This window comes from Silurus meridionalis, chromosome 9 (genome assembly GCF_014805685.1).
Source record: "Silurus meridionalis isolate SWU-2019-XX chromosome 9, ASM1480568v1, whole genome shotgun sequence".
Taxonomy (NCBI): Eukaryota; Metazoa; Chordata; class Actinopteri; order Siluriformes; family Siluridae; genus Silurus; species Silurus meridionalis.
Window position 1 is genome coordinate 1,128,992 of NC_060892.1, and position 27,963 is coordinate 1,156,954.

At 40.2% G+C, this 27,963-nt stretch overlaps 1 protein-coding gene across 1 annotated transcript; it reads left to right on the plus strand.

The window, feature by feature from the left end:
- Positions 1-73: 73 nt before the first annotated feature.
- On the plus strand, positions 74-27,874 carry fgf22 (fibroblast growth factor 22). Its single transcript, XM_046857655.1, has 3 exons — positions 74-993; positions 24,530-24,633; positions 25,910-27,874. The coding sequence occupies exons 1-3, from the start codon at positions 642-644 to the stop codon at positions 26,102-26,104; spliced, it is 651 nt and encodes a 216-aa protein (XP_046713611.1). The 5' UTR covers positions 74-641; the 3' UTR covers positions 26,105-27,874.
- Positions 27,875-27,963: the final 89 nt, after the last annotated feature.

Consider the following 27,963-nt stretch of genomic DNA (forward strand, 5'->3'; position numbering starts at 1 on the left):
GGAGTGAGCCACCCCACCAAAGAGAAGACAGCGGAGCGAAGAGAAAGAGCGTGGACACCCTTTACTGCCTCTTTCGGTCACACAGACGTGCTCTCAGTGCTTTCTCTCTCTCTCTCTCTCTCTCTCTCTCTCTCTCTCTTGCTCCACTCTCAATCCCTCTCTTTAACACACACACACACACACACACACACACACACACACACACACACATAATTTGCTCGACTCATTCACAGCCACGGGTCAGCCGGCCTCACGTTTCACCTTGCTCTGCCCCCTGGTTGAAAGAAGAGGGAGCCTCTGCAAGGTGCAGCCATCCCACAGTGCCTTCACAGCCGGGTAACGTTCAGTCAAGAGACCTGAGTGCTCCTGGGGAAACTTGAGAAGAGCTACAACCTTGGTTGGAGATGGAATTACAAAGTGCTATATCACCTCTGCAGTGAAGACGGCACAGGACAACCAGGCACATTCACATTCAGACTCCTGACTCACATCCGCTTCGTGTTTGACCATGCTCTTTTTTCCGAATGGTTCCTTCTGAAAAAAGCACAGCGGGACAGGAACTGTACGCGTCGGAGAGCCGAATGGGGAGCAACATCATGCCAGCTGTTTGTGCAAGGTGCATCTTGGGAGTGTGACCCACCATGTGCAAATGGACGGCGACCGTTGCTGCTCACTGTGCCGACCTCACCTCCATCGGCCCAGCCCCTCTCGGACTACCTCTGCTGCCCGGCGTTCTCCCGGTGCGCCTTGCGTGCCTCACCTTGCTCTTCTTTCTGGCCAGTGCAGCACTTGCAGGATGCCCGGGTCATGACCCACTGCACGTGCTGGCACGGGGCACGAACTGCTCATGGACTCTGGAACGCCACACGCGCAGTTACAACCACCTGGAAGGAGACGTGCGACTCCGCCGCCTGTATTCTGCCAACAAGTTCTTCCTCTGCATCGACAAGAGCGGCAAGGTGGACGGCACACGGCGCAAAAACTATCCAGACAGTGAGTACACGCAGTGGCCTTTCCTCTTATTCTCCTAGAAAGGGTGTGGAGCTTATTATGTATCAGCCTTCACTTTTATTACCACGCATGCTCTTTTTATGGATTTTTTTATGGCTCGGGATTCCTCGGGTTCACAGATTTATCTGCGATTGGTGTCATGGTCTGGTGGGGGGGAAGCAATCACGGGCCATATTTATAACGGAGTAGTAAATGTGGCGGACGCGAGCGATGGCTGAACACGAACACGAGAGCAGGAAGGCAGGGTTTTTAAGCTTTTAAGGAAATTCACAAAAACATCGAGATGCATTATATTTATATTCACATTATAATATATGCATTAGTAGGATTTAAAAAAAGGTATAAATCAACATTTTATCATTTGCTTGTTTTTCCAAATCATCCATGGTCCATCATTTTCTCTCCATTTTTTAAATTACAGGTGCAACAGCTTGTCACATTTCCTCAGACAAATCGCCCACATTTTCCTGTTGCCATTGGGCTTTGCTTGCTTCTAGCAGATCATGAGCTACTACACTTGTTTCTCAGCTGTACACAGTTTCTTGGCCTGGATTTGGCATTTAGGGGGCATGAGATGGCCACATTGTAGTGGTGTGTGTGACCTGAGTTTGACCAAAGTCATACTTGGTGTGTTTATATGTGTTGCTGAGTGCCCTTTCTGCAAACACTGTGATTCATCTCTTCCAGACCAGTCCATCCAGCTGCAAGCACAGCTTTAGTCTGCTGGTGTGCAGCTGTCCAGAATTAAATAGAATTACATGGAATTGGAAGTGAGTAACATTGCATGGTGTGAAGCAATCAGCAAGACATGACACATATGATAATCCGATTAGTTTCAGGAAAACCATGTAGACATGCATGTGAGTTAATATTAAAAAACTGAAGTGTGTCTAGTCATTTTTGCAGCCAGTATTGTGTTGGTTTAGATCCCCAGAACGTCTGTCACCTACAATCCCATACACCATAACTGAGGATTTTGTCGGTTTCTAGTTTCCAGGACTCTGTCAGGTCTGCTTAGATGTTTCACATGGATTTGGTGAGGTGAAACAGTGCAGCCCTGCAATGCAATTTCCACTCTCATTTCCTGCTTCTAAATTTCTCTAAGTGCCCCTTGTGTAGCAAAGGCCTTCTTTGCCGCGGTATAATACTGTACATAATTGGCGTAATTGGCGAATTGTTCATATTGTGGTTTGAGTGCCTAAATAAACAAAATAAAAAACCAACAACTTGTGATACTCCCTAGCATAAAAGATGCCATGGATTTATTGCGAATGTTAAAGCAAGGCCAAAAAAAGCATGTTAAACATTAACCAAATCCAATAAAACTACTGAACAGAACACACCTGAACATAACCCTGGGAACGATCCTTATTAATAATGCATTCCTGTGAAACGAATTACGTAATTTAGCCGAACACCTTCGTACGGCGGCGGTGAATGAGCCATTGTGTAAGTCTATTCTCATGTACACATCATATCTGGTTTCTGGTGCTTTACTCATGGGTGGAGTGGTGCTAGGAATAGTGCCATCCACCTTCAATGCCATCCACCTCCGTGCCGTCCTTGGCATCCCCCCCGTGATCTGTCAACAGCTCCAACAGGGGCCGTTCGTACCTACCCCAGGCCCTGGTCACTTTTTCCCTTTTTCCAGCCCCCATTCCCGACTGCTCAGGTGCAAAAACAGTCGGAATTAGTCAACGAGCCCTCGGCTAATTGAGGTTTGGAAAATATTGTATCAATCCCAGTGGAGTGGAACAGAAGGAGGGGAAGATGCAGAGCCATGAATTTAAAGAACAGAGAGCTGGAAAAAAAAGGAATACAAGTTTAAACGGTGGAATGAAAAAGAAAAGACAGGAAAGGGTGAGGAGGTTTTGTCTCAAAGAACTGTTTTGGTAAATGGAACACAACCCAGCTTGACCAACGCTGGCAGTATGAGCCGAATTAAATCCTGGCCATGAGTTAAAGCCAACACTTTGTTTTTGTTGTTGTATACAAATGTTGTTGTTTGTTGGCTTGTCTATTTTAGGAACGCTCAAGTTATACAGGCAGAACGCTGACTCTGGGGAAATCATTTCACTTACACAATGAAATTCTCTGCTGTTGTTCCGCCTGAAGTCGATGTTTTCTCGAGCAAATTGGTTTGGCAGTGAAGAGTTGAGATACAGAGTGAAGAGTTGAGATAAGACAATTACAAGGGTGGTGTCTTTACAGGTGTCTTTACAGGTGGTCACGGGTGGAACTTCACTCCACCTGTTCTGTAAATAACAGAAGAGGAAAACTAGCCAGGATGAATCATGGTTTAAGCGTTGTTCAGAAAAGTGAAGAAGAAGCATAAACCTGAAACCCAAATTCCATCTTTGTAATGGTTTTGCATTGGTGCTCAAATACATAATTTGGTATCCGGATTTTTCATGAACAGAGTAAAAATTCACTCAGTAAAATGTGACTCCAGTTAAAGTAAAAGTGTCACTTTAAACTTTTACTTGAGTAAACGAACAAAAGGTTTTTGCTTTTAAATGAACTCAAATATCAAAAGTACTGTGATTTATTACGGCTTTAATGTTCCAATGTCAAAGATTCTTCACTTAATCAGTTTCTGTGTAAAGACTCGAATGTGACTCTCAGCACACTGATCTATTAATAGAATGATATTAATGACTCAAACACTGATTGATTTCTATTACAATCATCATGAACCCAAAAACGTGTAAACGAGGTCACGTGTGTTGTGGTGAGTTCGAGTCTGGAGTTTCTTCATCATTTATTCTTCTCTAAATGTTCTGCTTGATGTTGAACTGATGCTGAACTGTATGTTGGTGATCAGTAGATGCACCGAGCGCCGATCAGAACACGTGTAAAACACAGCGTGCGCTCGATCCTGATTGGTGACTCGCTGCGAGTTTCAGCAGTTACGTTTTTATCCTGACTGATTTCACTAAATGTAGTAAATAGTAAGAAATTTTACTTTAAAATGTAGTGAAGTTACAGTAAAAATCTCCCCAAATGAAAACACTACAGTAAAATACAGATATGTGACAAAGCTACTTAAATACAGGAACAGATTACATTTACTTCATTACCGCTCACCTCTGATTTTATGTAGTGGAAAAATACTGATTAGGAATTCCTTATGCTTCATTCCAAATCAATAATTTATTGTTGCTGGGTGGGTCTGAAGACCAGAATCTCATTTCTAAACTCTTTATCTGTGTAAAGCTGCTTAGAGAAAACGTTCACTGTTAAACGTGCTCTACAAATAAAACTAAAATGAACTGAACAGCTAAAAAGCTGCTAGTTTAGCTGTTCAGCTGTTCAAAAACAGCTAAATGTGGTGCTATGGATGGCGCAGGTTTGCTGAAGAAATAAAAAAAAAAACGATTCATTTTGGAAGATTTATCCAATGTTGCTTTACTTTTCATTATTCATGTCACTGGTATTAATGAAATATTGGTGGCAAGCAGAGCCGGGTTTGTACAATCTCACATTTTTTCCTCTTAAACGGAACTTTAAAAGGACACACTGTTGAAGTCTTGGGTGTGTGTGTGTGGCTAAAGACATGAACAATTTGAGCCGGGTCCAGACGGTGACACTGCACTCAGCCGTGTGGAAATAAAGTCATGTAACAGGCATAATCAGGAAAGTCACTTGTGTTAAAATATGCTCCCTTTGCAGTATGCCAGGCCCTGTACCTCCGTCTCTCTCTCTCCATCTCTCTCTCGCTCTCTCTCCCTCTCCTTCTTTCTCAGCTTTATTTCCAGGGACTTGTGTCATGTTTACCAAGTTTCCCCCGTCGTAGCTCTGCATCTCCCCTAACACGCTGCCCTTTTCCTTTGCTGTGATTTCATAGGCGTGTTGCGCTTGGCCCCGAGTCGCAGGAAGAAAATCATCCACCCGTTCTGAATATATTGTGGAATTATTTAAAACATATTTCGAGAAACAAGCCTGTCAGTCTACCGAGGCTCGGACAAGCCACAGAAGGCAGATTGTACGGCAGTAACGCTGCCGCGTATGACCTTTAACAGTCAGCAGAGGTAAAACAGGAACGCGTATAGAAGTTATATTCATTATTTTGGCTCGAACGTGTCAAATGAGTCGTATTTTGTGGAAGAATGTGTTTTGACACGCATTAAATTACTCACGTCCAATAACAAAAGTGTGTCTCGGATTCACCGACTCGTAAATTCAAGACGGAAATGACAGTAATTATGGGAAATACTTCACTAGTTGTCAAGTGCTTTATTATTATGGACAAGATTGAGGCCTGTATGTAGCATATGTGAGGGTTTTATATGACTTTCTGTCCACTGATTCCATCAGAGGATTGATATTAGTGTAGTAATTCCATACTGCCAGGTCTTGCTGTTTCAATCCAAACGCAAAAAAAACCCCAGCATTCCAATTTAGTCCCATTTTGGTCTCCGTGTCTTTCCTCAGGAGACGTATGTAAGAAATATTTCAGCAAAGCCAAGGCAGACGTTTTCCATGTGCCATTCATGTAATTCTCACGTGTGGACCGTGTCGCTCAAAGATGGATTCCCCATGTATATATCATGTAGAACTACAGATCCACTGTACAGACAAAAGTATGGGACACCTGACCTTTCCAGCCATACGCACTTCTTCCCCAATCATTTACCACAAACGTGTACACAATTGTACCTAACGTGTACATGAATGCATAGCTTTAAATGTTCCCTTCACTTGAACTAGGAGACCCAAACCCGTTCCAGCATGATGATGCCCCTGTGCATAAGGCCAGCTCCATGAAGATCTGAATGATGTGGAAGATCTCCTGCTATAGAGCTCCAGTTCTATTGAACATGATGAATGTGAACGCTGACTGCACCCCAGGATTCCATACTTTCTCACCTACATCATTACCTGACTTTACTAACACACTTGAATCTCCACAAAAAATCTAGTGGAACTTTTTCTCAGAAGAGTGGAGCTCATTATAAGAGCAAATTAGGACTAAATGTGGACTGAGATGTTCAAAAACACACATACTAGATAGATAGATAGATAGATAGATAGATAGATAGATAGATAGATAGATAGATAGATAGATAGATAGATAGATGATAGATAGATGATAGATAGATAGATAGATAGATAGAGAGATAGATAGATAGATAGATAGATAGATAGATAGATAGATAGATAGATAGATAGATAGATAGATAGATAGATAGATAGATAGATAGATAGATAGATAGATAGATAGATAGATAGATAGATAGATAGATAGATAGATAGATAGATAGATAGATAGATAGATAGAGAGATAGATAGATAGATAGATAGATAGATAGATAGATGATAGATAGATAGATAGATAGATAGATAGATAGATAGATAGATAGATAGATAGATAGATAGATAGATAGATGACTGAAGTGCAGTTAAATATGTAAATATACTGTACATACAGCAAATAAATAAATATATAACTAAATTCAATGTAATAAATAATAAATTGAATTGTTGTAAAAATATAAAATATATAAATATCTACATTTAAAAAATACAGTATGATACACTGTGTTAGAACATTTTTTCTGTAAACTTTACATGTTCAGACCAAGCTAATTTTTATCAAATTTATTGAAGGTGCCCATGTTTTTATTTTAATTTTAATTTTTTTATCCATTTTACATCCTGCAACGAACATATTTACTTTTAATCACCACATTATCTGTGTAAAGCTGCTTTGAGACAATGTTCATTGTTAAAAGTGCAATACAAATAAAAATGAATTGAATTGAATTGAATTGAATTAAAGAAACGAACACCAGGATTTAATTTACAATCGCTGCATTTTCTTATTCAGAGCAACGTACAAAAGAGCTTTAAAGTCTCCATCAATTCATAAACCAACACTGGTTCTCTGGGATGCAAACAAAATCCCATCAGCCTAAAACTCTGTTGGGAGGAATTATAGCACATTATAGCAGGAATTATAGCACATTTTCACCATTCCGGGTTAAAGAACAGTAAGGTAATGTGTTAGAAGGCTACCAGCTTCACACCAAAACTTACCTGTGTGGTGATTTTCTTTCTGATGCTCAGTTACCTGGAGCTCCTATGCACAAATTATATTTCCATTACTACTGTAGATACACATATATAATACTATATGGTTAAATCATTGGATTGCGCATGCCATATTTCTGTCCAATCTATTGAGTATTAAACAACAAAAACTGTTTATTTCTGAAATGACTGCAAGTGTAGTGGAGATTGTGGTCCTGATTTAAGCAGACACCCACCCCAGGTGATTCCAGACGCCTCTCTGAAGTCTTAGAATGTTGCTTAAGCCCAAAGAAAGTTTCTGAGGCATATGGTGCCAAAGAGATGGAGAAAACTGCCCCCTTTAATCCTTTCAAACAGGGACATTGGGTGCAACTATAGTGGGAAAATGCAGAAAGTTCATCTTTTGCTAGTTGTTTTTGGCAACGAATAAAGAAAAGGGACAAACATGAAAGACACACACATACAAACACACACACACACCCCTTGTAGATGTGTAGCAATAATATTTTAATTGGTATATCTTCTGCTACACACGAGCCAAGTTTGATACCATGAATGGACATAAAAAGTCGCAATTAGCAGTTTCTCTTTTTTTCTCATCTACAATCTCCAAACTCGTTTATTCCCCATGTTCATCAGCATGTTTACTGAATTTGCTACAATTATGCGTGTAGTTGAAGATCTGTGGTCCCAGATAAACTGTTGGAGGTGGGAGAAATCACCTGGGTAGTCTTTTGTACATGTGAGCATGTAGGATTTTCTAAGAAAGCCATATGTCACAGCAATAAAGACAGCTGGAATAATAAAGACGTTTTCCTTGGAACCTTTGCTTTGGCCAAGCCTTTAAGGGTTATAATAAAATAAGATACACATGAGAATCACCTGGAGAACATATTTACATTACATTTCTCATTCATACAACTGAGCAGTTCAGGGTTTAGGGCCTCGGCCCTGAATAGAAACCGACCCATCCTATGATTCTCTGGAATGGTTTTTGGCCACACTCAACCCACCACACCCAAGCCATTAGGAGGAATGATGTAACCTTATAAACCCTGGGCACAACTCGAGATGTTCCAGTTTAGGAACGACCAGGTAGCAGCAGTGCAGAATTCATCAGTCCTGAAACAGTCCTCAGAAAGGCATTGAGGGTCTTGATAGCCTGGGTGATGGCATTCACAGACCAGTAAACCTACAGGGCATCTACTGGGCACATCAGAGAAATATCCCATGCACATTATGTTTTTATTATTTGTTGGTTTCCAAAACTGAGTAATTTGGTTTTTTTTACCAAAAGTCAGGAAAGACTGTCGTTCTTCTGAATAAGAAAGTGCACCAAATGCTGTAGTTTTCTTCTGAACATCTGGGTCTACCTTTTCACTCTTACCCCAAGATGTAAAAATGTCTATGGTCAGAACGGATAATGGGGTCAAATAAATACACACCCAGCATCCATAACATTATGACCATCTACCTAATACTGTTTTGGTCCCCTTTTACTACTAAAACAGTCGTAACCCATCGGTCATCAACAGCATGAACTTTTTTAGCAGTTTGAGCTGCAGAAGCTCGTCTTTTGGATCGGACCACACGGACCAGCCTTCGCTCCTCACATGCATCAATAAGCCTCGACCCCCCCACGACCCTGTCGCCGGTTTACCACTGTTCCTTTCTTGGAGCACTTGTTAGATACTGACCACTGCAGACCAGGAACACCCCACAAAAGCTGCAGTTTTGGAGATGATCTAACACAGTCGTCCCAATTTGTCCAACTCGCTCAAATCCTTACGCTCGCCCATCTTTCCTGCTTCTAACATTTACATTTACATTTACGGCATTTTGGCAGATGCCCTTATCCAGAGCGACTTACAACTGAGCAGGGCGGGCCTTACTCAAGGGTCCAGCAGTGGCAGCTTGGTGGTGGTGGGATTTTAACTTGTGACCTTCTAAACCAAAGTCCAATGCCTTAACCACTCAGCTACCACCTCCCCTAACATCAACTTTAAGGTGGCCTTTTGAATCAGTATGAAGTTGTACATCAGTAGTTATGGTGTTGGATTTCTGATCAGAAGGTCATGAGTTCAATCCCAGCCCTCACTAAGCTGCGACTCAGTGTTATAAACAAGATATCTGTAATAATAATCTGGATAAGGGCATCTGCCAAATGCAATCATTGTAAATGTCTAACACTCATTGAATAAATTAGCAATATATACTCATTAACCACAGAGCAGCTTCTAGCAATAATGTCAATTCAAACGTCTCATTAGTTATTACTCCTGGGTCTGAAAACCTTTAGAGGACCAGTGAACGGAATTGTGTGATTTCCTCCAATGAGATAGTTGGAAATTTGAAAATTAAGAACCAAGAGGGCATGCAAAAATAAATATACCCAAATACTTCCCAAATAAATAAATTTGATGTACACAGTCATTGCAGTAACGCTACAGTAGAATTGCTCCACTACAGGGACAAAGCGCTAAACTTGCTAAATGGTGACATTCTGACGAGAACTGATCCGAGGGCAATTTTCCTTCCGCCCGATGAAAAGTCATTAGCGGTGTTATTCCAATGTTTTGTTATGCAGGATGTAAAACAACTATTAATTAGATCAGTTGGGAATCTACAGCTTTCTCATGCAACAACATACGCTGACTAACGTCTGCCAAAGGAAACAGCGTCGTTCTTTCTGTCGTGCTGAGGCTAAATGAGCGAGAGCAGACAGGCTCTGACAGTCTGAGCCTCGCCTGAGCCTCGGTGTGTCAGGATGGAGGTACTGGCAGCATCTCTTTAGAACGCTCTGTGGGAATTTTAGAAGCTCTGAATTGACCTTTTGATTGAGACTTGCGTGTTAAGCCAGACAGTACGGTATTTTTTGGAAGCTGGTTTTTCTCAGGACTACTGGGGATTCCCTTGTGTTTGCTGAGTTTTCTGACTTTGCAGGTTCTCGGACCTACTGAACAAACTGAGCCTAACTGAGAAGATTGTGTGAACTGATGATTTAATAAGAGTGCTGAGGTTTATTATGTCCATTAATCTTGAGCTATAACATGCATGAAATAACATGCATGAGGCATGGTCACACTTTTCCACTGTATAGGAAGTAAAGCGTTGCAGAGGTTTAGAACGCTGACTAAGGCCCTGTAACTGCCCTATTTGATCATGCAAAATGGCCTCATTGAAACCTAGCCATGTTTCATTGCTGACTAAAGACAAATATGACATTACAGATCTCAGAGGGCCAAATGATAATAAAAGGGTGGCACACCCACAATTCAGGCGTTCCCATTTCAGACTGGATTGCACAGACATTCATCTGATTGAGCTGTAAAAGGGCACAAATGGCAACAATAAAAAAGATGAGTCATAGCAAGTATAAATAAAAATATCTCCTAAAACAAACAAGAACACAGCAATTGGTGTAATACTTCACATAACCTTCTTGACTTGTGTAGCCAGAACTCGCAGCCCATCCAGCTCTTTGGGTAAAATCCACTGCTGAATTTGTGCATTTGAGTTGAGATACACAGTGAAGAGTTGAGATACACAGTGAAGAGTTGAGATACACAGTGAAGAGTTGAGATACACAGTGAAGAGTTGAGATACACAGTGAAGAGTTTAGATACAGAGTGAAGAGTTGAGATACACAGTGAAGAGTTGAGATACAGTGAAGAGTTGAGATGCACAGTGAAGAGTTGAGATACACAGTGAAGAGTTTAGATACAGAGTGAAGAGTTGAGATACACAGTGAAGAGTTGAGATACAGAGTGAAGAGTTGAGATACACAGTGAAGAGTTGAGATACAGAGTGAAGAGTTGAGATACACATTGAAGAGTTGAGATACAGAGTGAAGCGTTGAGATACACAGTGAAGAGTTGAGATACACAGTGAAGAGTTGAGCTACAGAGGGAAGCGTTGAGATACACAGTGAAGCGTTGAGATACACAGTGAAGAGTTGAGATGCACAGTGAAGAGTTGAGATACACAGTGAAGAGTTGAGATACAGAGTGAAGAGTTGAGATACAGAGTGAAGAGTTGAGATACAGAGTGAAGCGTTGAGATACACAGTGAAGAGTTGAGATACACAGTGAAGAGTTGAGATACAGAGTGAAGAGTTGAGATACAGAGTGAAGCGTTGAGATACACAGTGAAGAGTTGAGATACAGAGTGAAGAGTTGAGATACAGAGTGAAGAGTTGAGATACACAGTGAAGAGTTGAGATACACAGTGAAGAGTTGAGATACAGAGTGAAGCGTTGAGATACACAGTGAAGAGTTGAGATACACAGTGAAGAGTTGAGATACACTGAAGTTTTGAGATACACAGTGAAGAGATGAGATAAGACAATTACAAGGGTGATGGACAATCTGTTTAAATCAGAGAAGTCTTTAATGTAATGAAGAAAACGTAAAAATCTCCCCAAATGGAAAAACTTCATTGAAGTACAGATACACGAAAAAAGTGACTTAAGTACAGGAACAAATTAAAAGAACTACAAGTTTCTTGACTAAAAACAAAACAAATCTGTTTCTAAGGGAAGAGACTGGAAATTCACCACAGCAATTCATAGGGATCTTTGCCCAGCTGCCTCAGACACTTATCCATGTTCGTAAATGGCATGTACAGAGGTTATAAACCTTTCCAGCATATGCAATATAACTTCTTTATAGTTTCATCAGGTGCTGGTGTGCACGGGACTGACCGGTCAACCTGCAGCTTGCACTAGAAGTAATAGAGACCTGTTGAAATGTTTCTCATATCTGTAGATCTTATTTAATATACAACAGTAAACCAGACCCATAACAAAGCTGTCTGGGCAACATCTGGAGTTTGTCTTTGATTAATCTATTTAAGTTGCTTAGTCTGAGACTAAAATAGAACAGTAATCGATTCTCGGAAATACGGAGTTATCAGTCGTATGAACTGTTCAATAAATGATACTTAATACGACGACACTTGATACAATGACTTTGACATTTGCAACGAAGGTAAAATCATTATTCATCACATGCTCATTGACCGAAGGTATATGTCAGTTCTGTATAATTTATTGATCGTCGCTTATTAAAAATATTTGGTAGCTGAATGTAGTTTTTTAATATATTTTTATGTAAAAGACGTCCCAATATTTTTTCTTCTTCGACTTCTTACATCAATCCAATTTGCCAAAGCATAAATATCGTACCTGAAAAAAAGTCACTCAGAGTTTAATTTTCCAAAAAGAGCCCTCATTTGGTTTCACTGGTTACTGATCAGATCTCAGTCACCCCCTGTAAAGGACTGGGTGAAGGTCAAGGCCTCTATCACTGCTGAAGAAATGTGACTGCTGGCTGATGGTACTGTTGTGTCATCTGTCACCTCCCTGTCTCTCATTTCGGTCCTTTCAATAGAGGCCTGTCTTGTGTCTGATCAGCCGAGTGGAACATCCCAGACATTGCTCTGCCACCCCTCGAGTCTTCTCATCTATCTGGAGATGTTTTCAGGATGTAAGGGGTTTTGGGATCATAATAATAAAGGAAGCACGAATGATGTTCGATTCAAACGTAACCAGTTTTAAATTAGCATGTCATGCTATTCCATGTGGGCATTGATGACAAAGGAGTAACAATGTGTTCCCCGAATCCGTTTGTGGACAGGCCAAGCAGCTGCAGAAGCAAATTGGTGCAATTAAGAGCCTCTGAGCATTGAGCTCCCTCTGAGTCTGGGTCTTTTGAGAGCTGCTGGAAACAAGCAAATCTCATCAAATCTGTCCGTAAATGTCAGAGCAGGCTTTTTGATGCAAGGCCACTCTCTGTGTGATTAAAGAAAATTTCCCTCTTGGCCCTGATTTCCACCCACCCCCCCACAAATCTTTCAGGGGCAGGCGGCAAACTAGACCTCCTTGATGTTCCTTAACCTCTTTCACCTCGCTGGCCCTCAAATAAGAACCCATTCTAGACCTCCAGTACTCCAAAGGTTGATGTTTAGAAGGTAATTGATTTGGGGTTATTTGTTTTACAACAGATTTTGCAGTGATTGATGACCAGGGCATGCTGAAGGAGTCATTCCAGTAGGGTGTATTTGCAAGAGATGCATTTCAGAACTTTCTTTAGAAAGGTTACACACGTTGTTTATGGATGCAGGCAGAGAGACATGTCTCCACCTCGCTCAGGCTTACGTCAGCCACGGGTTACTGTTATGAGGCACTTTTTCACAACGACGATAAGATTACCGCCCTTGTAATCAGTTTACGCACGGTGCAGATCAGGTTGCCTTAGGATCACCTACAAAGCATTACAAATCCCTGTCTTTAAACCGTTGCAGTTCAAACAGTCCCTGGACGAGTGTGGACTGATTATATGGGTATAAATGTAAGAGTTTGTAAATCTGACAGACTGTGATCATTATGGAAAATGATGGCCTCTGACCCCAGGAACCTCTGACTGTGGAAGTGGCCTATTTATTTGATTGGGTAATTGACTAATGAAAGACTTCCTCTTCTCTCTGTGTGTCCTCATATTCCACTGCCTCAAGAATGGGTGTGGAGGTGAGGGAATGCACGTACCTAGAAAAGCTTAACTGACAAGCGTTTCTTTTCTTCCCCCCTTTTTAACAAATTGTTTGGTTTTATTTCCCAAAGCATTAACAAGTAGGCAGTTACTAAATCAGCCGTAAATGCATAATTGTCATGTTTGAAGACTGCTAGCAACCACTAGCAATATTTTCACACATGCTTGCATCTTCTTGCCAATGAAGATACTTAATTCAGCTACTAATGCACGAAGATCTGAACAACCAAACCAGCTTCTACTTTAAAAAATCAACGATTAGTTGTTTCCTGTCCACAGAGGCCACTTGTTCATTTATTGTCATTTTAAAGCTACACTGCTGCAACTCTTTCCTTCAGGTTTTCCAACTAAAATGCACAGGGTCTCCCAGACCACCTCACTGCTGTGTTCCCTGCACTGGCTTCCTGTAGCTGCCTGCAACAGATTCATAACACATTGATACTTGCCTACAAAGCCAAAAATGAATCAGCACCCACCTACTATCGCACCCTGCACTAGCACGACTCGACCGGACCCATTGTCCATGCAGATACAACGAAGACTTGGATCAAGACTCTTCTCTGTCCTGGCACCCAGGTGGTGGAATAAAAAAACCCTGGCTGTCTGAATAGCTAAGTCACTACTGGTCTTCAAACGAAGACTTAAAACCTACTTCTTCACCATGCACACGAGTTTACTTTAAATAAATAAAACAATCTTTTGTCTTGCATCTTTTTGTTCATGTTGTTCGAACCTCCTCCAAACCCCAACATGAAAAATGACCCAGCACTTCTGCGAGTCAGTCTGAATAAGGCCATGTGCTAAATTTTAGAAATGTCAATGTGAAAACAACAACGAGAAACAACTAATATATGAAATTCACAGGGAGTACAAGAATGCAGAAGAAATCCAAATTAACATGTCATGTGCAGCAGATCCCTGAATCAGGTTACTATAACTCCTCTGGTTCTCCTCTGGTTGCAGACAATCTTCCCCGCCCACATCACCCAAATTCCCATTTCCTTAATATTTCTTTTTTCCTGTTTCCGAACAGAATCATGAAAAAAGTCACATGACGGATATCTCTCTCCAGGTCAAATATTGTATTGGTTTTAAAGCTCGTTATATCAAAACTGCATGAAAGTCAACATCTCCTGCTATATTAGAGATGATCTCCTAAAGGTTCCTATTCCTGTAATTAAATCACATTACATTTTTATTCTTTGGTTGCATGCGTGTCGTTTGGTTATATCTCACCAACCTTTATGAAGCCCAAACACTCGAGTCTACATACTAGAAGCTAAATTGACCTCTTTTACATGGATCATAATGGAACTTTTTCGAATGATGGGAAAACGAGTAGTTTTGTGTGAAGGACGCGACAAGATAAGGAAGATGAAAAGAATAAAATGAGTCAAAGAGTAAGGGATGAAGGGATAAAGGTGCCGGAGGTCCTCGGCTTAAGGTGGATCTGCCTCATTGTCCTGGTCTGACCTCTGCCTTTGAAACTCTCACCTGGCCTATCTGTGTGAGTGTGTATGTGTGTGTAGATGTGTGTGCAGGGGGTAACGGGATACCTGTCACTGCCGCTAATGGCCTTTGAAGGACCCAGCTAATCCCCAGAGCCTGCATTCAGCCAGGCATAAAGCGGGGAAACGGGGATCAGTGCAGGCCCGTGGAAGCGTACAAGCAGGGGATTGTGTGAGCAGGAACGTCACCCAAGTGTGCATCAGTGTGAGAACGGATCACAAAGAGTCCTGCTGCCAGCGATGCCAAATCACGCTAATTACTCACCTATTTTATACAAAAAAACACAAAATGTACCCTTTTTTTTAAGCGAAACTAATGATCTCTATTAATCACATGGTGAAAAAGCAGCATAACATCGCCACCGTCGCTGCCGACCGCAACACGTCATACGGTTCCGGTAGGGAACGCGGTGATAGATGTGGAGATGGAAAAACAGATGGAGTCAGTGGTAAACCCAGTTTCCAAACCAGACCTCTTTGGTGCATTGACTATTGCTTTCACTGTCGGGACCGCTTGAGTGAATGTGACACGAGTTTTACCATAGTGTAACATGATGAAGGACAAAAAAAAAGAAATAGAAACGAAGTCTTGGACAGGTGTTTCATATTATAGCCTGAGGACATTTATTAGGTACGACAGAATGCTTTGCGAAGCTGTTAAACTTTACCGAGAGTGACACTGTCTGAAGTCTGTATTAAAAAAATAAAATTACCAGCTGGAAACGTTTCACAAGATAAAACTTGGATCACTGTTTATTTATTTTATATTTTTGGATGGATGTTGGATGTCACAAAAAAATACTTTAATCTCTTTAAGATGTCATTGGTGAATAAAACTGCATTTGAATAAGGAATTGAACAAGAACAGGCAGAATGGAATTATTCTGAATTGGTTATTTGTCAATAACAGATTGTCCATAATGTTTTTTCTTCTTTTCTTATTAAAGAACACATACTATTTTTTGTTAAACATATAATAAATTGCAGCTTTTCACTGCTAAGCATTTCTGTCTAGATGGAACATGTGAATGGGCTTTTTTTTTTTTTTTACTTACAGATATAATAATAATAATAATAATAATAATAATAATAATAATAATAATAATAATATTGGTATGTGCTTCTTTTTTAACAACAGTTACAACCTTTTTGAACAACCAAACACTGTTATAATAAGCTCCACTCTTCTGGGAAGATGTTCCACTAGATGTTGTGCAGATTTTGTGGAGATTCAGTTGTTAACAAAGAAGTTGTTAACAAAGTCAGGTACTGATGTAGGTGAGGTTGGACCTCTATTAAGATCTTTCAAGACTTTTGCAACTCAAGAACTTTGAGGATGGATTTGGACTGTAATTTATATCGGTGGTTCAGGACCACAGTTTGCATGGACAGTTACGCATTTCAGTGTCCATCACGGAACTAAAAACCTCAACAACGATGGAACTGTAATAAATAAACATTCAGTTGTTGAGGATGAAGTTCTCATTTGAGTCTCAAAGTTTCTTTATCATGAGGATTTTCCTTCACCACAGTTGCCACTGACTCGCTCATTAGGGATAAACTTATAAACTTATTCTTTTATACAACTTTATAACCTCTGTAACGCTGCAGCGATGTCCACTGTTATAAACGCTCTACACATCAAAATGAATTGAATGGAAGTTAAAGCATATCTTCATGAAGCTAGATGGAAAAGTCAGGTGTTCCAGGATTTTTGGCCATGTAGTCTATAACCTTTGGAGCCTGTCTTAGCACCTTCTGACCAATCAAAATGAAGAACTTCACAGCTCATACTGGGCTGAAAGTTTCTTTTATTATTACTCAATATGCAGTGTTTGATAAATGGTTTGGAAATTCTTCTTCTTTGAATGAATAATAACAAAAAACAAACGTGTTTGTCCTGAATGAAAAAGTAAATCTGTCTCGGACATAAAAAAATGATTTCAGAAATGATTTATTTCGACTGGGAAATAAACAGAATGTATACTACCGTATCATACGCTATCAGAACCCTTAACTGTTCTTCAGAAACCTGTTGAGAAACTTTTTTGTTCTACCTACGTTTCCTTTCAGCCACACACTCGAAAACACGAGTTCACTTCCTCCGACTTTTCCTTCCACCAACATTATTCTTGGTTGGCTTCTGTAAACAGTACAAATTAGAACATCATTAATTACGAGGTGTGTGTTTATTAGTGCTGTGGGGTGTCATAAGCCTTCATTGTAATGGTTGTGAGCTGTGAAGAATTACCTCATTTGAGGAATCGAAAACGAGACCAGCCCATGGCAACTGCAGTAAACTCAATATTGTGTTTATGTATTTAAAAAAAATCGCGCAATGGGTAAAAAGGTCAAGTCGTTAATTCTAAATGAAACTCTGGAGGATAAAAGATGAATATGGATATGTGTAAGTATAAATGTATGGAAAGGTAGGATAAGAATATTCAACAGGTTTGACTACATTTGGCTGATTTCCAGACTTTAAAAAGATCAGCTTTTATTATCCACTAATAAATAAATATAAATAAAATAAAAAAGAAATAAATATAAATAAAATAAGAAATAAATAAAATAAAATAAAATAAAATACATAAAACATAATTGAGCCAAAAGTTTTTATTTTGGTTACAGAGTTTATAGGGTAGAACAAGCTTAAAGAGTAGCTGCATTAAAAAGAATGTCGATGAAAGGTCAAGAATAAGTAAATGTGTGTGTGTGTGTGTGTGTGTGTGTGTGTGTGTGTGTGTGTGTGTGTGTGTGTGTGTTTTTTTACTCAGTGTATCATGTCTATCCTGTTTGGTGGCGAGTGTGTTGCGAAGGTTTTTCTGTTCCATCACAGCTCACCGTGTCCGACGTCTCTACGGAAAACTTTTCACTGGAAAAAAAAAACAAACAAACCACAAAACAAGCATGTGATTTAACAAAGTGTCTAAAAACGGCCTTCTGTTTGTCATCATGTTGGTATGGGAAAAATGTCTGCATTTACATTTATGGCATTTGGAAGACAGCAATTATCAAGAGCGATATGCAGTTATCTCATTTGTACACCTGAGCAGGTGAGGGTTCAGAAGTTTCAACTTGGTGTTCCTGGGATTAAACATAGTATCAGACTGGTAACAAATGCATTTATTGGTGCTGCTGCATCCCAAGAGGAACAATATACTATATGAACTAACTTTTCCAGCCATATTAGGGTTTTCGTACATGCAATTGTATAGAACATCTTTGGATGCAGGAGCATGAAATGTTCTCTTAACTTGAACTAGGAGACCCAAACCTGTTCCAGCATGATAATACCCCTGTGCACAAAGCCGGCTCCATGAAGATCTGCTTTACGTTGGCTGAAATGAAAGATCTCCTGCTTTAGAGCTCCAACCCTCTTCACCATGATGAACGTGAACGCTGCCTGCACACCAGTCCTCCTTACCTTCTCACCTACATCAGCACCTGACTTTACTAACACTAACACCTTGTGGCTGAATACATTTCCACAAAATCTAGTGCAACATCTTCCCAGAAGAGTGGAGGTTTTTATAACAGCAAATGGGAATTACATTTGGAAGAGTATGTTCAAAAACCACCTTCCAATCTAATTTGTCCATATAGTAGGATCAGTATGTAGGATCAGTCGATCAGGATCAGGATCAGGAAAAAGCAAGTAGGATTAGTGAACTGTAATTTTTTTTTTGGGGGGGGGCAAATCAGCCAAATTCAATTACAATAAAATCTACCAAATTCTAATTTTTCAGTAATGCTGATTTTATTCAAACTTAAACGCGCAATAATAAACGCTGACAATTGTTTTATTTATGAGCACATCACAGCAGTCCCAAATACACACATCCAAAATAAGGCAAATACAAAAATGATGTTACTTTTTTTTGTCCTAAAGCCGGTACTTGCAGCCTGACTGGATTCACAATACCATATTTCTTTGTAAAAAAAAAAAAAAAAGCTCCTGCTAATGATTTAGGAATAAATTTGATAATTGATTTGATAAATGAGGCCAAAGAGTCCTCGAGGAACCCTGGAAGATGAACCCAGGAGTCGGCCCCTGAGCTGTTCAGAGGGTAACTGGTGTGGCCTTTTTTAATGGTGTGAGATCTCACCACACACAGGCCGAGACAGCAGCCGGGGCGAGAGCACATCCGCGGAGGCAGATCAGATCAAAGGTCTTGGTCATGGCCATTAGGGCCAGCAGAGAGGAACCCGACATGAAAAGCCTGTGTTTTGAAAGGGAAGCAAAGAAGAGAAAGAGAAGGAGCAGAGAAAAAAACCACAGTGCTCTCTCTTAGCAAACTGTGAAATAATTGAAAAGGTACGTCAATCAAGTGTAAGCGTAATGTTGGAACCGAGAGATTCCCAGGCTTTTATCCGAGGAGGGGCGACAGGCCAGGGAGAGATGCTGAAGGGGGCAACCCGCAAAATTAAAGACCTCCAGGCAAGTTGGGAAAAGCTAGAGAACCTCTGCCCAATCTTTCACCCGGTCTTGCCCCAACCCCATCCCCCCACCCCCCTTCCCTTTTAATTGAGGTGGGAGGAACCCTGCTCTCTGCAACAAAAGCCGGGTCATTAATAAGTCCCTGTCGGCTTCCAGATCTCAGGTAGGTAACAAAAGCCTATTCGGAGCAAAAGGCCAGTTGAAGGAAACATAATTTTATGACCCCCCTGTACACCCCTCACCCAGCACCACCACCAAGACCTTCTTACTACTATGTACAACTCTTTGACCCCCTTCTCCTTATTCAACTATAATTCTGACAAAAGAGCTCCAGTGAAAATTCTCTTTTCTCCGCTTCTCTTTCTACCTATTTTCAAGGTCAAAAAAAAAAAAAAAAAGACCCAATGATCTGAAGATGGGCTCATTTCCAAAAAAACCCTACAGACTTGGGGGGCTTAAAGAGAAGACTGAATGTGGAGACAAAACGAATAAAGAAGACTGAGCACAGGACTTGTTCCATGCTTTAAGAAATCCCATGCAAGATCAGAAAATGTCTGGTCCACAGTTGACTAAGCAGAAGCGAGGATTTGCTTAATTAACAGTTTTGGCTAAAAGGTTGCGAGAGCACAGATACACAAAGTGACCTTTTTGAACAATTTTTGGCATTGCAAACACGCAGCATAGCTTACAAAGTTGTTTTTTTTACCACCCAGATCAGTAACCCAGTTTAGTTAAAGATGGATTATGTGGGGCCAAGACTGAGATTATGCTGGCACTCTAATCCTGAAAGGTTTTTCATTTGTCCCTTTAGGGTACAAAGTTACATACATTTACCCACCAGATGCACCTGTTTGGAGGGTGCAAGACTCTCAACTCTCCAAAGCAGCAAGCACCAAGTTCCACTTAGATCCAGTAATGCAAAACAACCAAGCATGATCAATATCTACTTTTTACTACAAAGTTTTTATATTTATTCCCTGCTCCAAACTTCAATAATTAAACAATTGGACCATGAATTCTATCGGTCTGAAATTCTGGAGTGAAAATATGGCTCTAATATCTTGCAGCATTTGGTAGGCACAATCTTATTCACAGTGACTTATATCTTATTTATACAGCTGAGCAGGTGAAATGTAGGAGTTAAAGTTCAACAGCTTAACCACTAAACCACCAGATTTCCCACTTTTAGGTTTAAGAACCTTTTCTAAAAAGCACAGAAAAGAATTCCATAAAATGGTACTGATCTACTGTGTAAATATAATCCATACTATTACTTTATATTCAACTTGTAACCTGGTATACAGTGAATGTGTGGACTCTTTGGGTTGCATGTTAGGAACTTGGATTCAGGAAAAAGGAGGTCTTCAGCAGTTGTGTTGACAAGTGCCTGTGACTCAGATGTTTAGACATTAAGTAGTAGTTTGTTCCACCACTTCAGAGATGGAGGCCTTGCTTGTACCTTGTTGGGGGCAGAGGAAGAAGATATGGAGCAGTAGTAGAAGATTTGGGGATCAGTGGAGCAATGGTAGAGATACAGACTGATCCCCAGGTTATTTAAGTTTTCTCTTCAGGAATCCCACAGTACAACTCAATTCTCATGCAGGGTTTATAGGAACTCAGTGAGGTGCGGTCCTGACTCCTGAAGCCGATACCAGGTTACAGAGATTAGGGACAGCAGCACTTCCAGGCACTTTTTATTTGACTGGTTCGGTCCTCATAAACTCAGCGTGAACCTCAGTCATCTGGAACGCTGTCAGAGTGGATTACGAGCTGCACGCCTGCTTCTACCATACCGTTTTGTGCAACACCCTAAGGAAAAATAAACAGGAAAAAAAAAACATGTTGATCTTCAAAGCACGGGGCATTTCTAACGGAGACGATGAGTTGGTTCTGCAGCTGGTGGAAGCTACCTGCATGACCTGCCAATCTGGCTTTCAAGCTGCGAACCAGTCTCCTTCACCCGCACGTCAAAGAAGAAAGCCGCTCGATTTGTTTATTTACTTTTCTTTCTTCACCTGAAGAGGGTGATGTCTTTTACTGGCATGCACACATGGAGACACTTGGCTGCTCTTCTTTTGAGTGCCGTGTTCAAAGTCAATACCACCAAGTGACCTTCTCAAGAAGAAGAGTTCCCAGGTGATACAATATTCAATAATAAAACATGGACTCGAACATGACAGGGTATGGTGTTGGGAGAAAATATTAACAATGGGGTGATTTTCCTCTTACTGGTACCACCTCAAAGTTTCCCAGTAACATCACATCCCAGTGTTTATTCCTCTTAATTGCACTTTTCCAAAGAATGATTTATTACAGGAAAAAAAGACCTTCCACTTTATGTTGTTGAAGGTTTAAAAAAAAAAAAGGGAAGCATTTTATAGAGTTTCTATCAAAATGGATTGTATTATAAGAATATTTAATGGTTAAGCTTTTCTCCCAAAGTGTAGTGTTTTTGAAATTCAGAAATAACACCATGTTCTTCAGGTGTTACAGCTTCAACCAGATGTTGGTCGGATCTTGTAAAAGCTTAGACAGCCTACTGACAGGTATCAAACTTACATTCTGCCTGGGACACTAATATTGTGCATTCTCAGCATTATTGTAAACCCAAGAAACCCTAAGACATATCAATCTTTTAGACACCTGACATACCTCTTTATGAACATTCCCATTTCCTGTTATACGAACCTCCACTCTTCTGGGAAGATGTTCCACCAGATGTTGGAGTGCTTGTGGAAATTTGTACTGCTGTAGGTGAGGTGAGAACGTCTGGGGTGCAGTCAGCGTTCACATTCATCCCAACGAGGTTCAATAGGGTTTATAGCTCTATAAAGCAGGAGATCCACCACTCCAACCCATGTAAAGCAGATCTTAATGGAGCTGAGTTTGTGCACAGAGGCATTGTCATGCCAAAGACGTCCTACACAATTGTGTGACTGAGATTTTGGTAACAGTTTGGAGAAGAAGCGTATGTGGCTGGAAAGACTGAAAATACGTTCTTTTGCTCATATTGCGTAACATATTCTCTGTGTTAACACTAATAACTTGACTCTGTTCAGTTCTGGAGAAAAAGTGGTCAACAGAAACCATTCAGTTGTCTGCACTGAATATTATTCCTTTATTTGGGGTTTTATTTATTTATTTATTTATTTATTTGTTTGTTTGTTTATTTTTATTTTTTTATTTATTTATGTTCATGCATCTATCTAGACGTCCGTCTGAGATACTCCTTAGTGCAATATCTCGAATGCGAACACGAAAACCGGTAGGATTTATACGATAATGATCCGACATACTGATTTGATTCGGGAATTGACCCAGGTAGGACCAAGGTCACAGGAAGGTTATTTGTTTGAAATGGTTGATCTTGAGTGGCTTCCTTCCTGTTTTTGAGGAATATTTTACTGGTAAACAAAACTTGCTTTTGTCACTTTGTAGCTGTTTAAATATTCTGTATCATAGATCTGATTTCCAAATAAATTACATTTAAAAAATAAGGACTCTGGCAAATATCTCTGAATGATGCCTTCCTCAAGTTATTCTCCATCATCTTTTTAAATTACACACAGCTGTGAAGAGTGTTTAGTTAAGTTCCTCTGGACCTGATTGTTCATCAACAGTGCATTTATTACTGCAGAACCGCCATTTAGTGGGGTTGTTATTGTTATTGTTTTTTGTTTTCTGCACCAGTGTCAAAGATGACAAAAGTCCACACATCCTTCACTCAAGTAGAAGTACAGATACTTATGTTTTAAAACACTCTGGTAAAAGTTCTGACTGCACTTTTTTACCCAAGTTGAAGTAAAGAAGTTTGGGCTCTGACATGGTCTTCAGTAAAAAACATTCATTATTATCTGTTTTAGTGTCACGCTGGTAACTGAAGCATTAAAAGCATAAGATGGTCCAAATCGGTGAGATGGAATCTCATTTGGTTCATTTTCATGTTTCATGGGAACATTAATTGGATTAATTTAATTGACTGATTGGTTGATTGGACGGCTACATCAATGACCAGGTGTACAGGATCCAGAATCAGACTCTTAAAATGTCATCAACCCAAGCGTACGAGTCTGGAGTAAAGATCTAAAGTATTACTATGTTGGTGAATAAACCCATGCTGTGAGCTGGAATTGAGTTGGTCTTTGGTAGAACGTGTGATCTGAGAGTTCTTAATCAGACCTTAGATGCTAAAGCCTTGAAGTGGCCTCAGGGTTGAGTTCTTGCATTTGCTGCCTGCACTTCTTTACTGGCGCTCAGTCAACATCACATTCAGCACCTTGATGTGGTTCTGTGTTTACAGTCCAGAGCCAGCAGCTGATTTGTCTGTGTCATTTCCTCTCATAGCCAAGACTCGATGTTTTCTATGATGTTTTTCTTTTTTTTGCTCTTTGAGCCAAGTACCACAACCTTCAGGTGGCAGGGATTATCCAAGTAGATCACAAGGATGCATTAGGGTTCCTTTGTAGGTGAAACCTGAAACAGTGTTGAGCAGAGAGCGTTCCCGTACGGCAATCAGATCCCATTCAGATGTTGATGGGCAAGCACTGAGGTTTGGACTATCTGCTTTATTGCTGTGATTTGGCTTCCAGTTTTAAAACAGGATCAGATCAACAAAGAACACGGGCAAGGTCTGAGAAGCAATTGTAGTACAGCTTGTGCTCTGCTAAATAATGAAACAACAGGGAGAGAGTTCTGAAACCCCAGCACGATGCTGTTAGGAAGATTTTCAGAACTCAGATGGCTCTCAGCTGGTACACAAGGAGACACGACACCTGAAACATCCAGAACTTCTTGTTAAATCAATTTAAAAAATCAATCAAAAAGCCCCATTGTTGCTTGTCCTTTTTTTTTTTCTCTACTCATGAGGAAAGAAATATTCCTAGAACACATAGATGGCTGTTTTTGTAATCGGTAATGACAGAGTAGTTGTTGATGGGGAAACTCCCCTCTTTCTAACCTGAGCCTCTGCTTTCTGTTTTCTTCTCCAGGTCTGATGGAAATCCGATCTGTTAGTGTGGGAGTTGTCGCCATCAAATCTGTCAGCACCGGCCTGTACTTAGCCATGTCCAAAAAAGGCACACTCTTTGGATCGGTAGGTACATCTTCAATCGTTTTACAAGACTTTCAGAAAGCGCTGCAGTTCAATCTCAGGAGAACTAACAAAGAGTTTAAGGGTATATGGTGAACTTCTTCCTTCATCTCGACGTGGTTGATATCTGTCCTAACCTAAAACAAGTGCTTGCTGCGACTGAAATGCCTCTGAAGTTGCCAGACACGACGCACACTGACCTAAATGCAGTCGAACTGAGCCGCAGTGAACTGCCTGAGGTTTACGAGAACTCCTCAAGGCTCCTGCTGGTCACAGTCCCGTTCCTGTGAACCTTGTGCGTGCCATCAGATGATTGTTTGTGCCCGGTTTAATGAGCGTGTGGTGCCTGAGCACTTTGTGTGTTCTGTGAGACCATCTGATCACCTAATGATGATAAGTCTGTGTCTCCAACATCTCCAGTCTGAAATGAAACAAACAAACAATCCTAGTAGCACGAAAACGCCTGATTTCATCCCTGTTTAAATCTCAGCCTAATGACTATTAATCACAACACTTGCTCAAGAGCTGATGTTATCTCGCTGCAGGCAGCAGGACGCCGCTGATAACAGCCCACAGAGCGGAAACCCGAACCACGTTGTCGTTGTGCCATCTCTTCTTCTTGAGATAAGAGCTTTATCCAGCCGCAGCAGAAGAGCAAAACTCTCACTATAGTAAGGGTGCGACGTAATTCCGCTGACTGTGTCTGTTAAGTGATTTGGAAGCACCAGAACGGATTTCGGTTTGCGGATTATGGCTCAGAGTCCGACATTCCTCACCCTCAGTGGTGGAGAGGAACCAAGTGGTTCTGCGCTTAAGAACTGTACTTTAGAGTGTTCACTACAATTTAATGTGCAATATCTTACTTTTTACTGAGAAAACATTAACAGTGTTAAACAATAAAAACTGATCACATCTTCTCTCCTGGTGTCCATCTGACACAAGTTCTTCTGTTAGAGACAAAATGTCCTATTTGGACTCCACAGAACTTTCTTCCACTCATTCACTGTCCAATTCTTGTGTGTTTTTGCCTCCTAGTTTGTTGCATAGAAGTGGAACATGCATGTGTCTCAAAGTTTCCACACTTGTGACAGATTCGGTACATTTCCATATTTACTCTAATCTTAAGAGGAAAGTCAACTACGTTCCAGGAGTTTGTGTTTTACAGCTTTGTATATATTTAACTTTGTGCAATGATTCTGACGTCTGATGTGTTGCACAGGATTTGGGACCCTCCAAAAATGTAATCCTTTTTTCTCTCATTGTATTTTTTTTTTCGCAGGTAAGATATAGCCCAAGCTGTAAGTTTAAAGAGCGCATCGAGGAGAACGGCTACAACACGTACGCGTCCCTGCGCTGGAAACACGGAGGCAGACAGATGTTTGTTTCCCTGAACGGTCGAGGGAAGCCTCGGAGGGGCCATAAAGCTCGACGTAGACACCCTTCCACTCACTTCCTCCCAATGCTTCCAACATAACCCTTAATTAGCTTTTTTATTATTATTGATGTCATACATATATATATATAGCTGTATATGTTTGCAGAAGATTCTTTCAACATTATTATTTTTTTGCATTGTCACATAGTATATTAACTTATTCCTCCATTCCTGTTAGCTTAAAGCCTAATACATCAACAATCACCTTCCATGTTCTTACTGGAGAAACTAAACATGTTCACCATCTCTAACCAGCTGCTGTAGAAACGCTCTAGACCTTCAAAACACCATTTTTTATGTGTTTGCTCAGATGTGTATTTTTATAGCATCAGTTATAAAATACTAGTAGATGTGCCTCGAACAATGAAACAATGAGAGTTTCCCATTCAGCTGACAAAAATATTTGAATTACATTTTACACCAGTGGTGGGCCGTGTATTTCACCCCCCAGGCCTTTAGTGGTGTCCTGCCTGAATCCATTCATTGGTTAATCCCATCATTATGATGCTGCATCACACACAGAATCTCATACAGCGAGAATGAACGTCATCATGAAAGCAAAAAACCCAATTATCACAATTCAACATGTCTCCTTTCACTGGAGCCACAACTGCACCTCCACATACATCATCTCCAGCAGAAGCATCGATATTCACCGCATCACATCACCCCGGGGTTTCCTGATTTTTTTTTAAAATTAAGGTAAATTGTACAGAAAAGAAAATGCAAAAGTATAAACGGTTCATGAAAACGCCCAACAATTGTTTTGAGCTGTTTGATCATGATGTCCAGCCTTTCTGGAAAAGTCCGTCTTGTAAACGTATTTGTAAGTGTAATCAATTTCTTCTCCTCTGTCAGTTGTTGTGGAATGGAAAAAAAAAAAAACAGCTATTAAATCCACATGAATATATTTGAGCTCTGAAGAGTGACGTGAATGAACGTGAAAATGCAGACACGTTTGGACACCTTCTAGAGGGCCTCAGTGTCGCAGACTCGGGATCTGAATGGTTAAAACAACAGCTTCAAGTCACTTACTTTACACTACAGGCGCCTTCACTGCTGATTCTAAAGCCTCAAGGCGGACCCCAGTACCATGTGATGTGACAGCTGAAATCTGATTGGATTAAGACTATAATTTATACTTACACTCCGGGAAGTAGTGCAAGTGCAAGAAACGCTATAAAATGAAGAGAATAGAATATTGGGAATACCAGACATTAAATTTAAAAAATACAGTAATCCCCCGTTTTCCGGCGGTTGGAATCTCTCGCGGAATTGAGTTTGCTACATAAGTAAATAGTTTAGCTGATTTTCTGGATAGACTAAAACACTCACAGGGAGTTTTTTTTTTTTTTCATAAAAATATAATTATTAATAATAAAATGAAGTGAAATTTTGATACAGTACAGTACTGTAGACATAAAATTGCATTTTTGGGGTGGCGTCTGTTTATCGTCTGCGGTTTTGTAACGTAACCACTGCGATAAACGGGGATTACTGTATAGTGAACTGTAGGTTAGTGATTGTGATGGAGTTAAAGCAGAAGAAAAAACTCCTGACGGCTCACCACTGGTTTTTACACGTCACATTAAAAATATTTTTAAACATTAAACAATTTTTTTTTTACATTAATTATATTCACATTTTTTCTACGATTGGGAAAGAGGTAGGATTTGCTTTTAAAACTTTTTGATTCAAAATGACAGGTTAAAAAATCTAATCCAAGAAATGCACATTTAACATTAAAGAGTAATTTTTTTTTTTTTTTACAGAAATAGCTAAATTCTTGCATACATCATTCAGTGTTTAACATCAATGTAGAAACAATTTATTTTTCTATATTTTGTAAAAAAAAAGTAATAAATAATAATAATAATAATAATAATAATAATAATAAT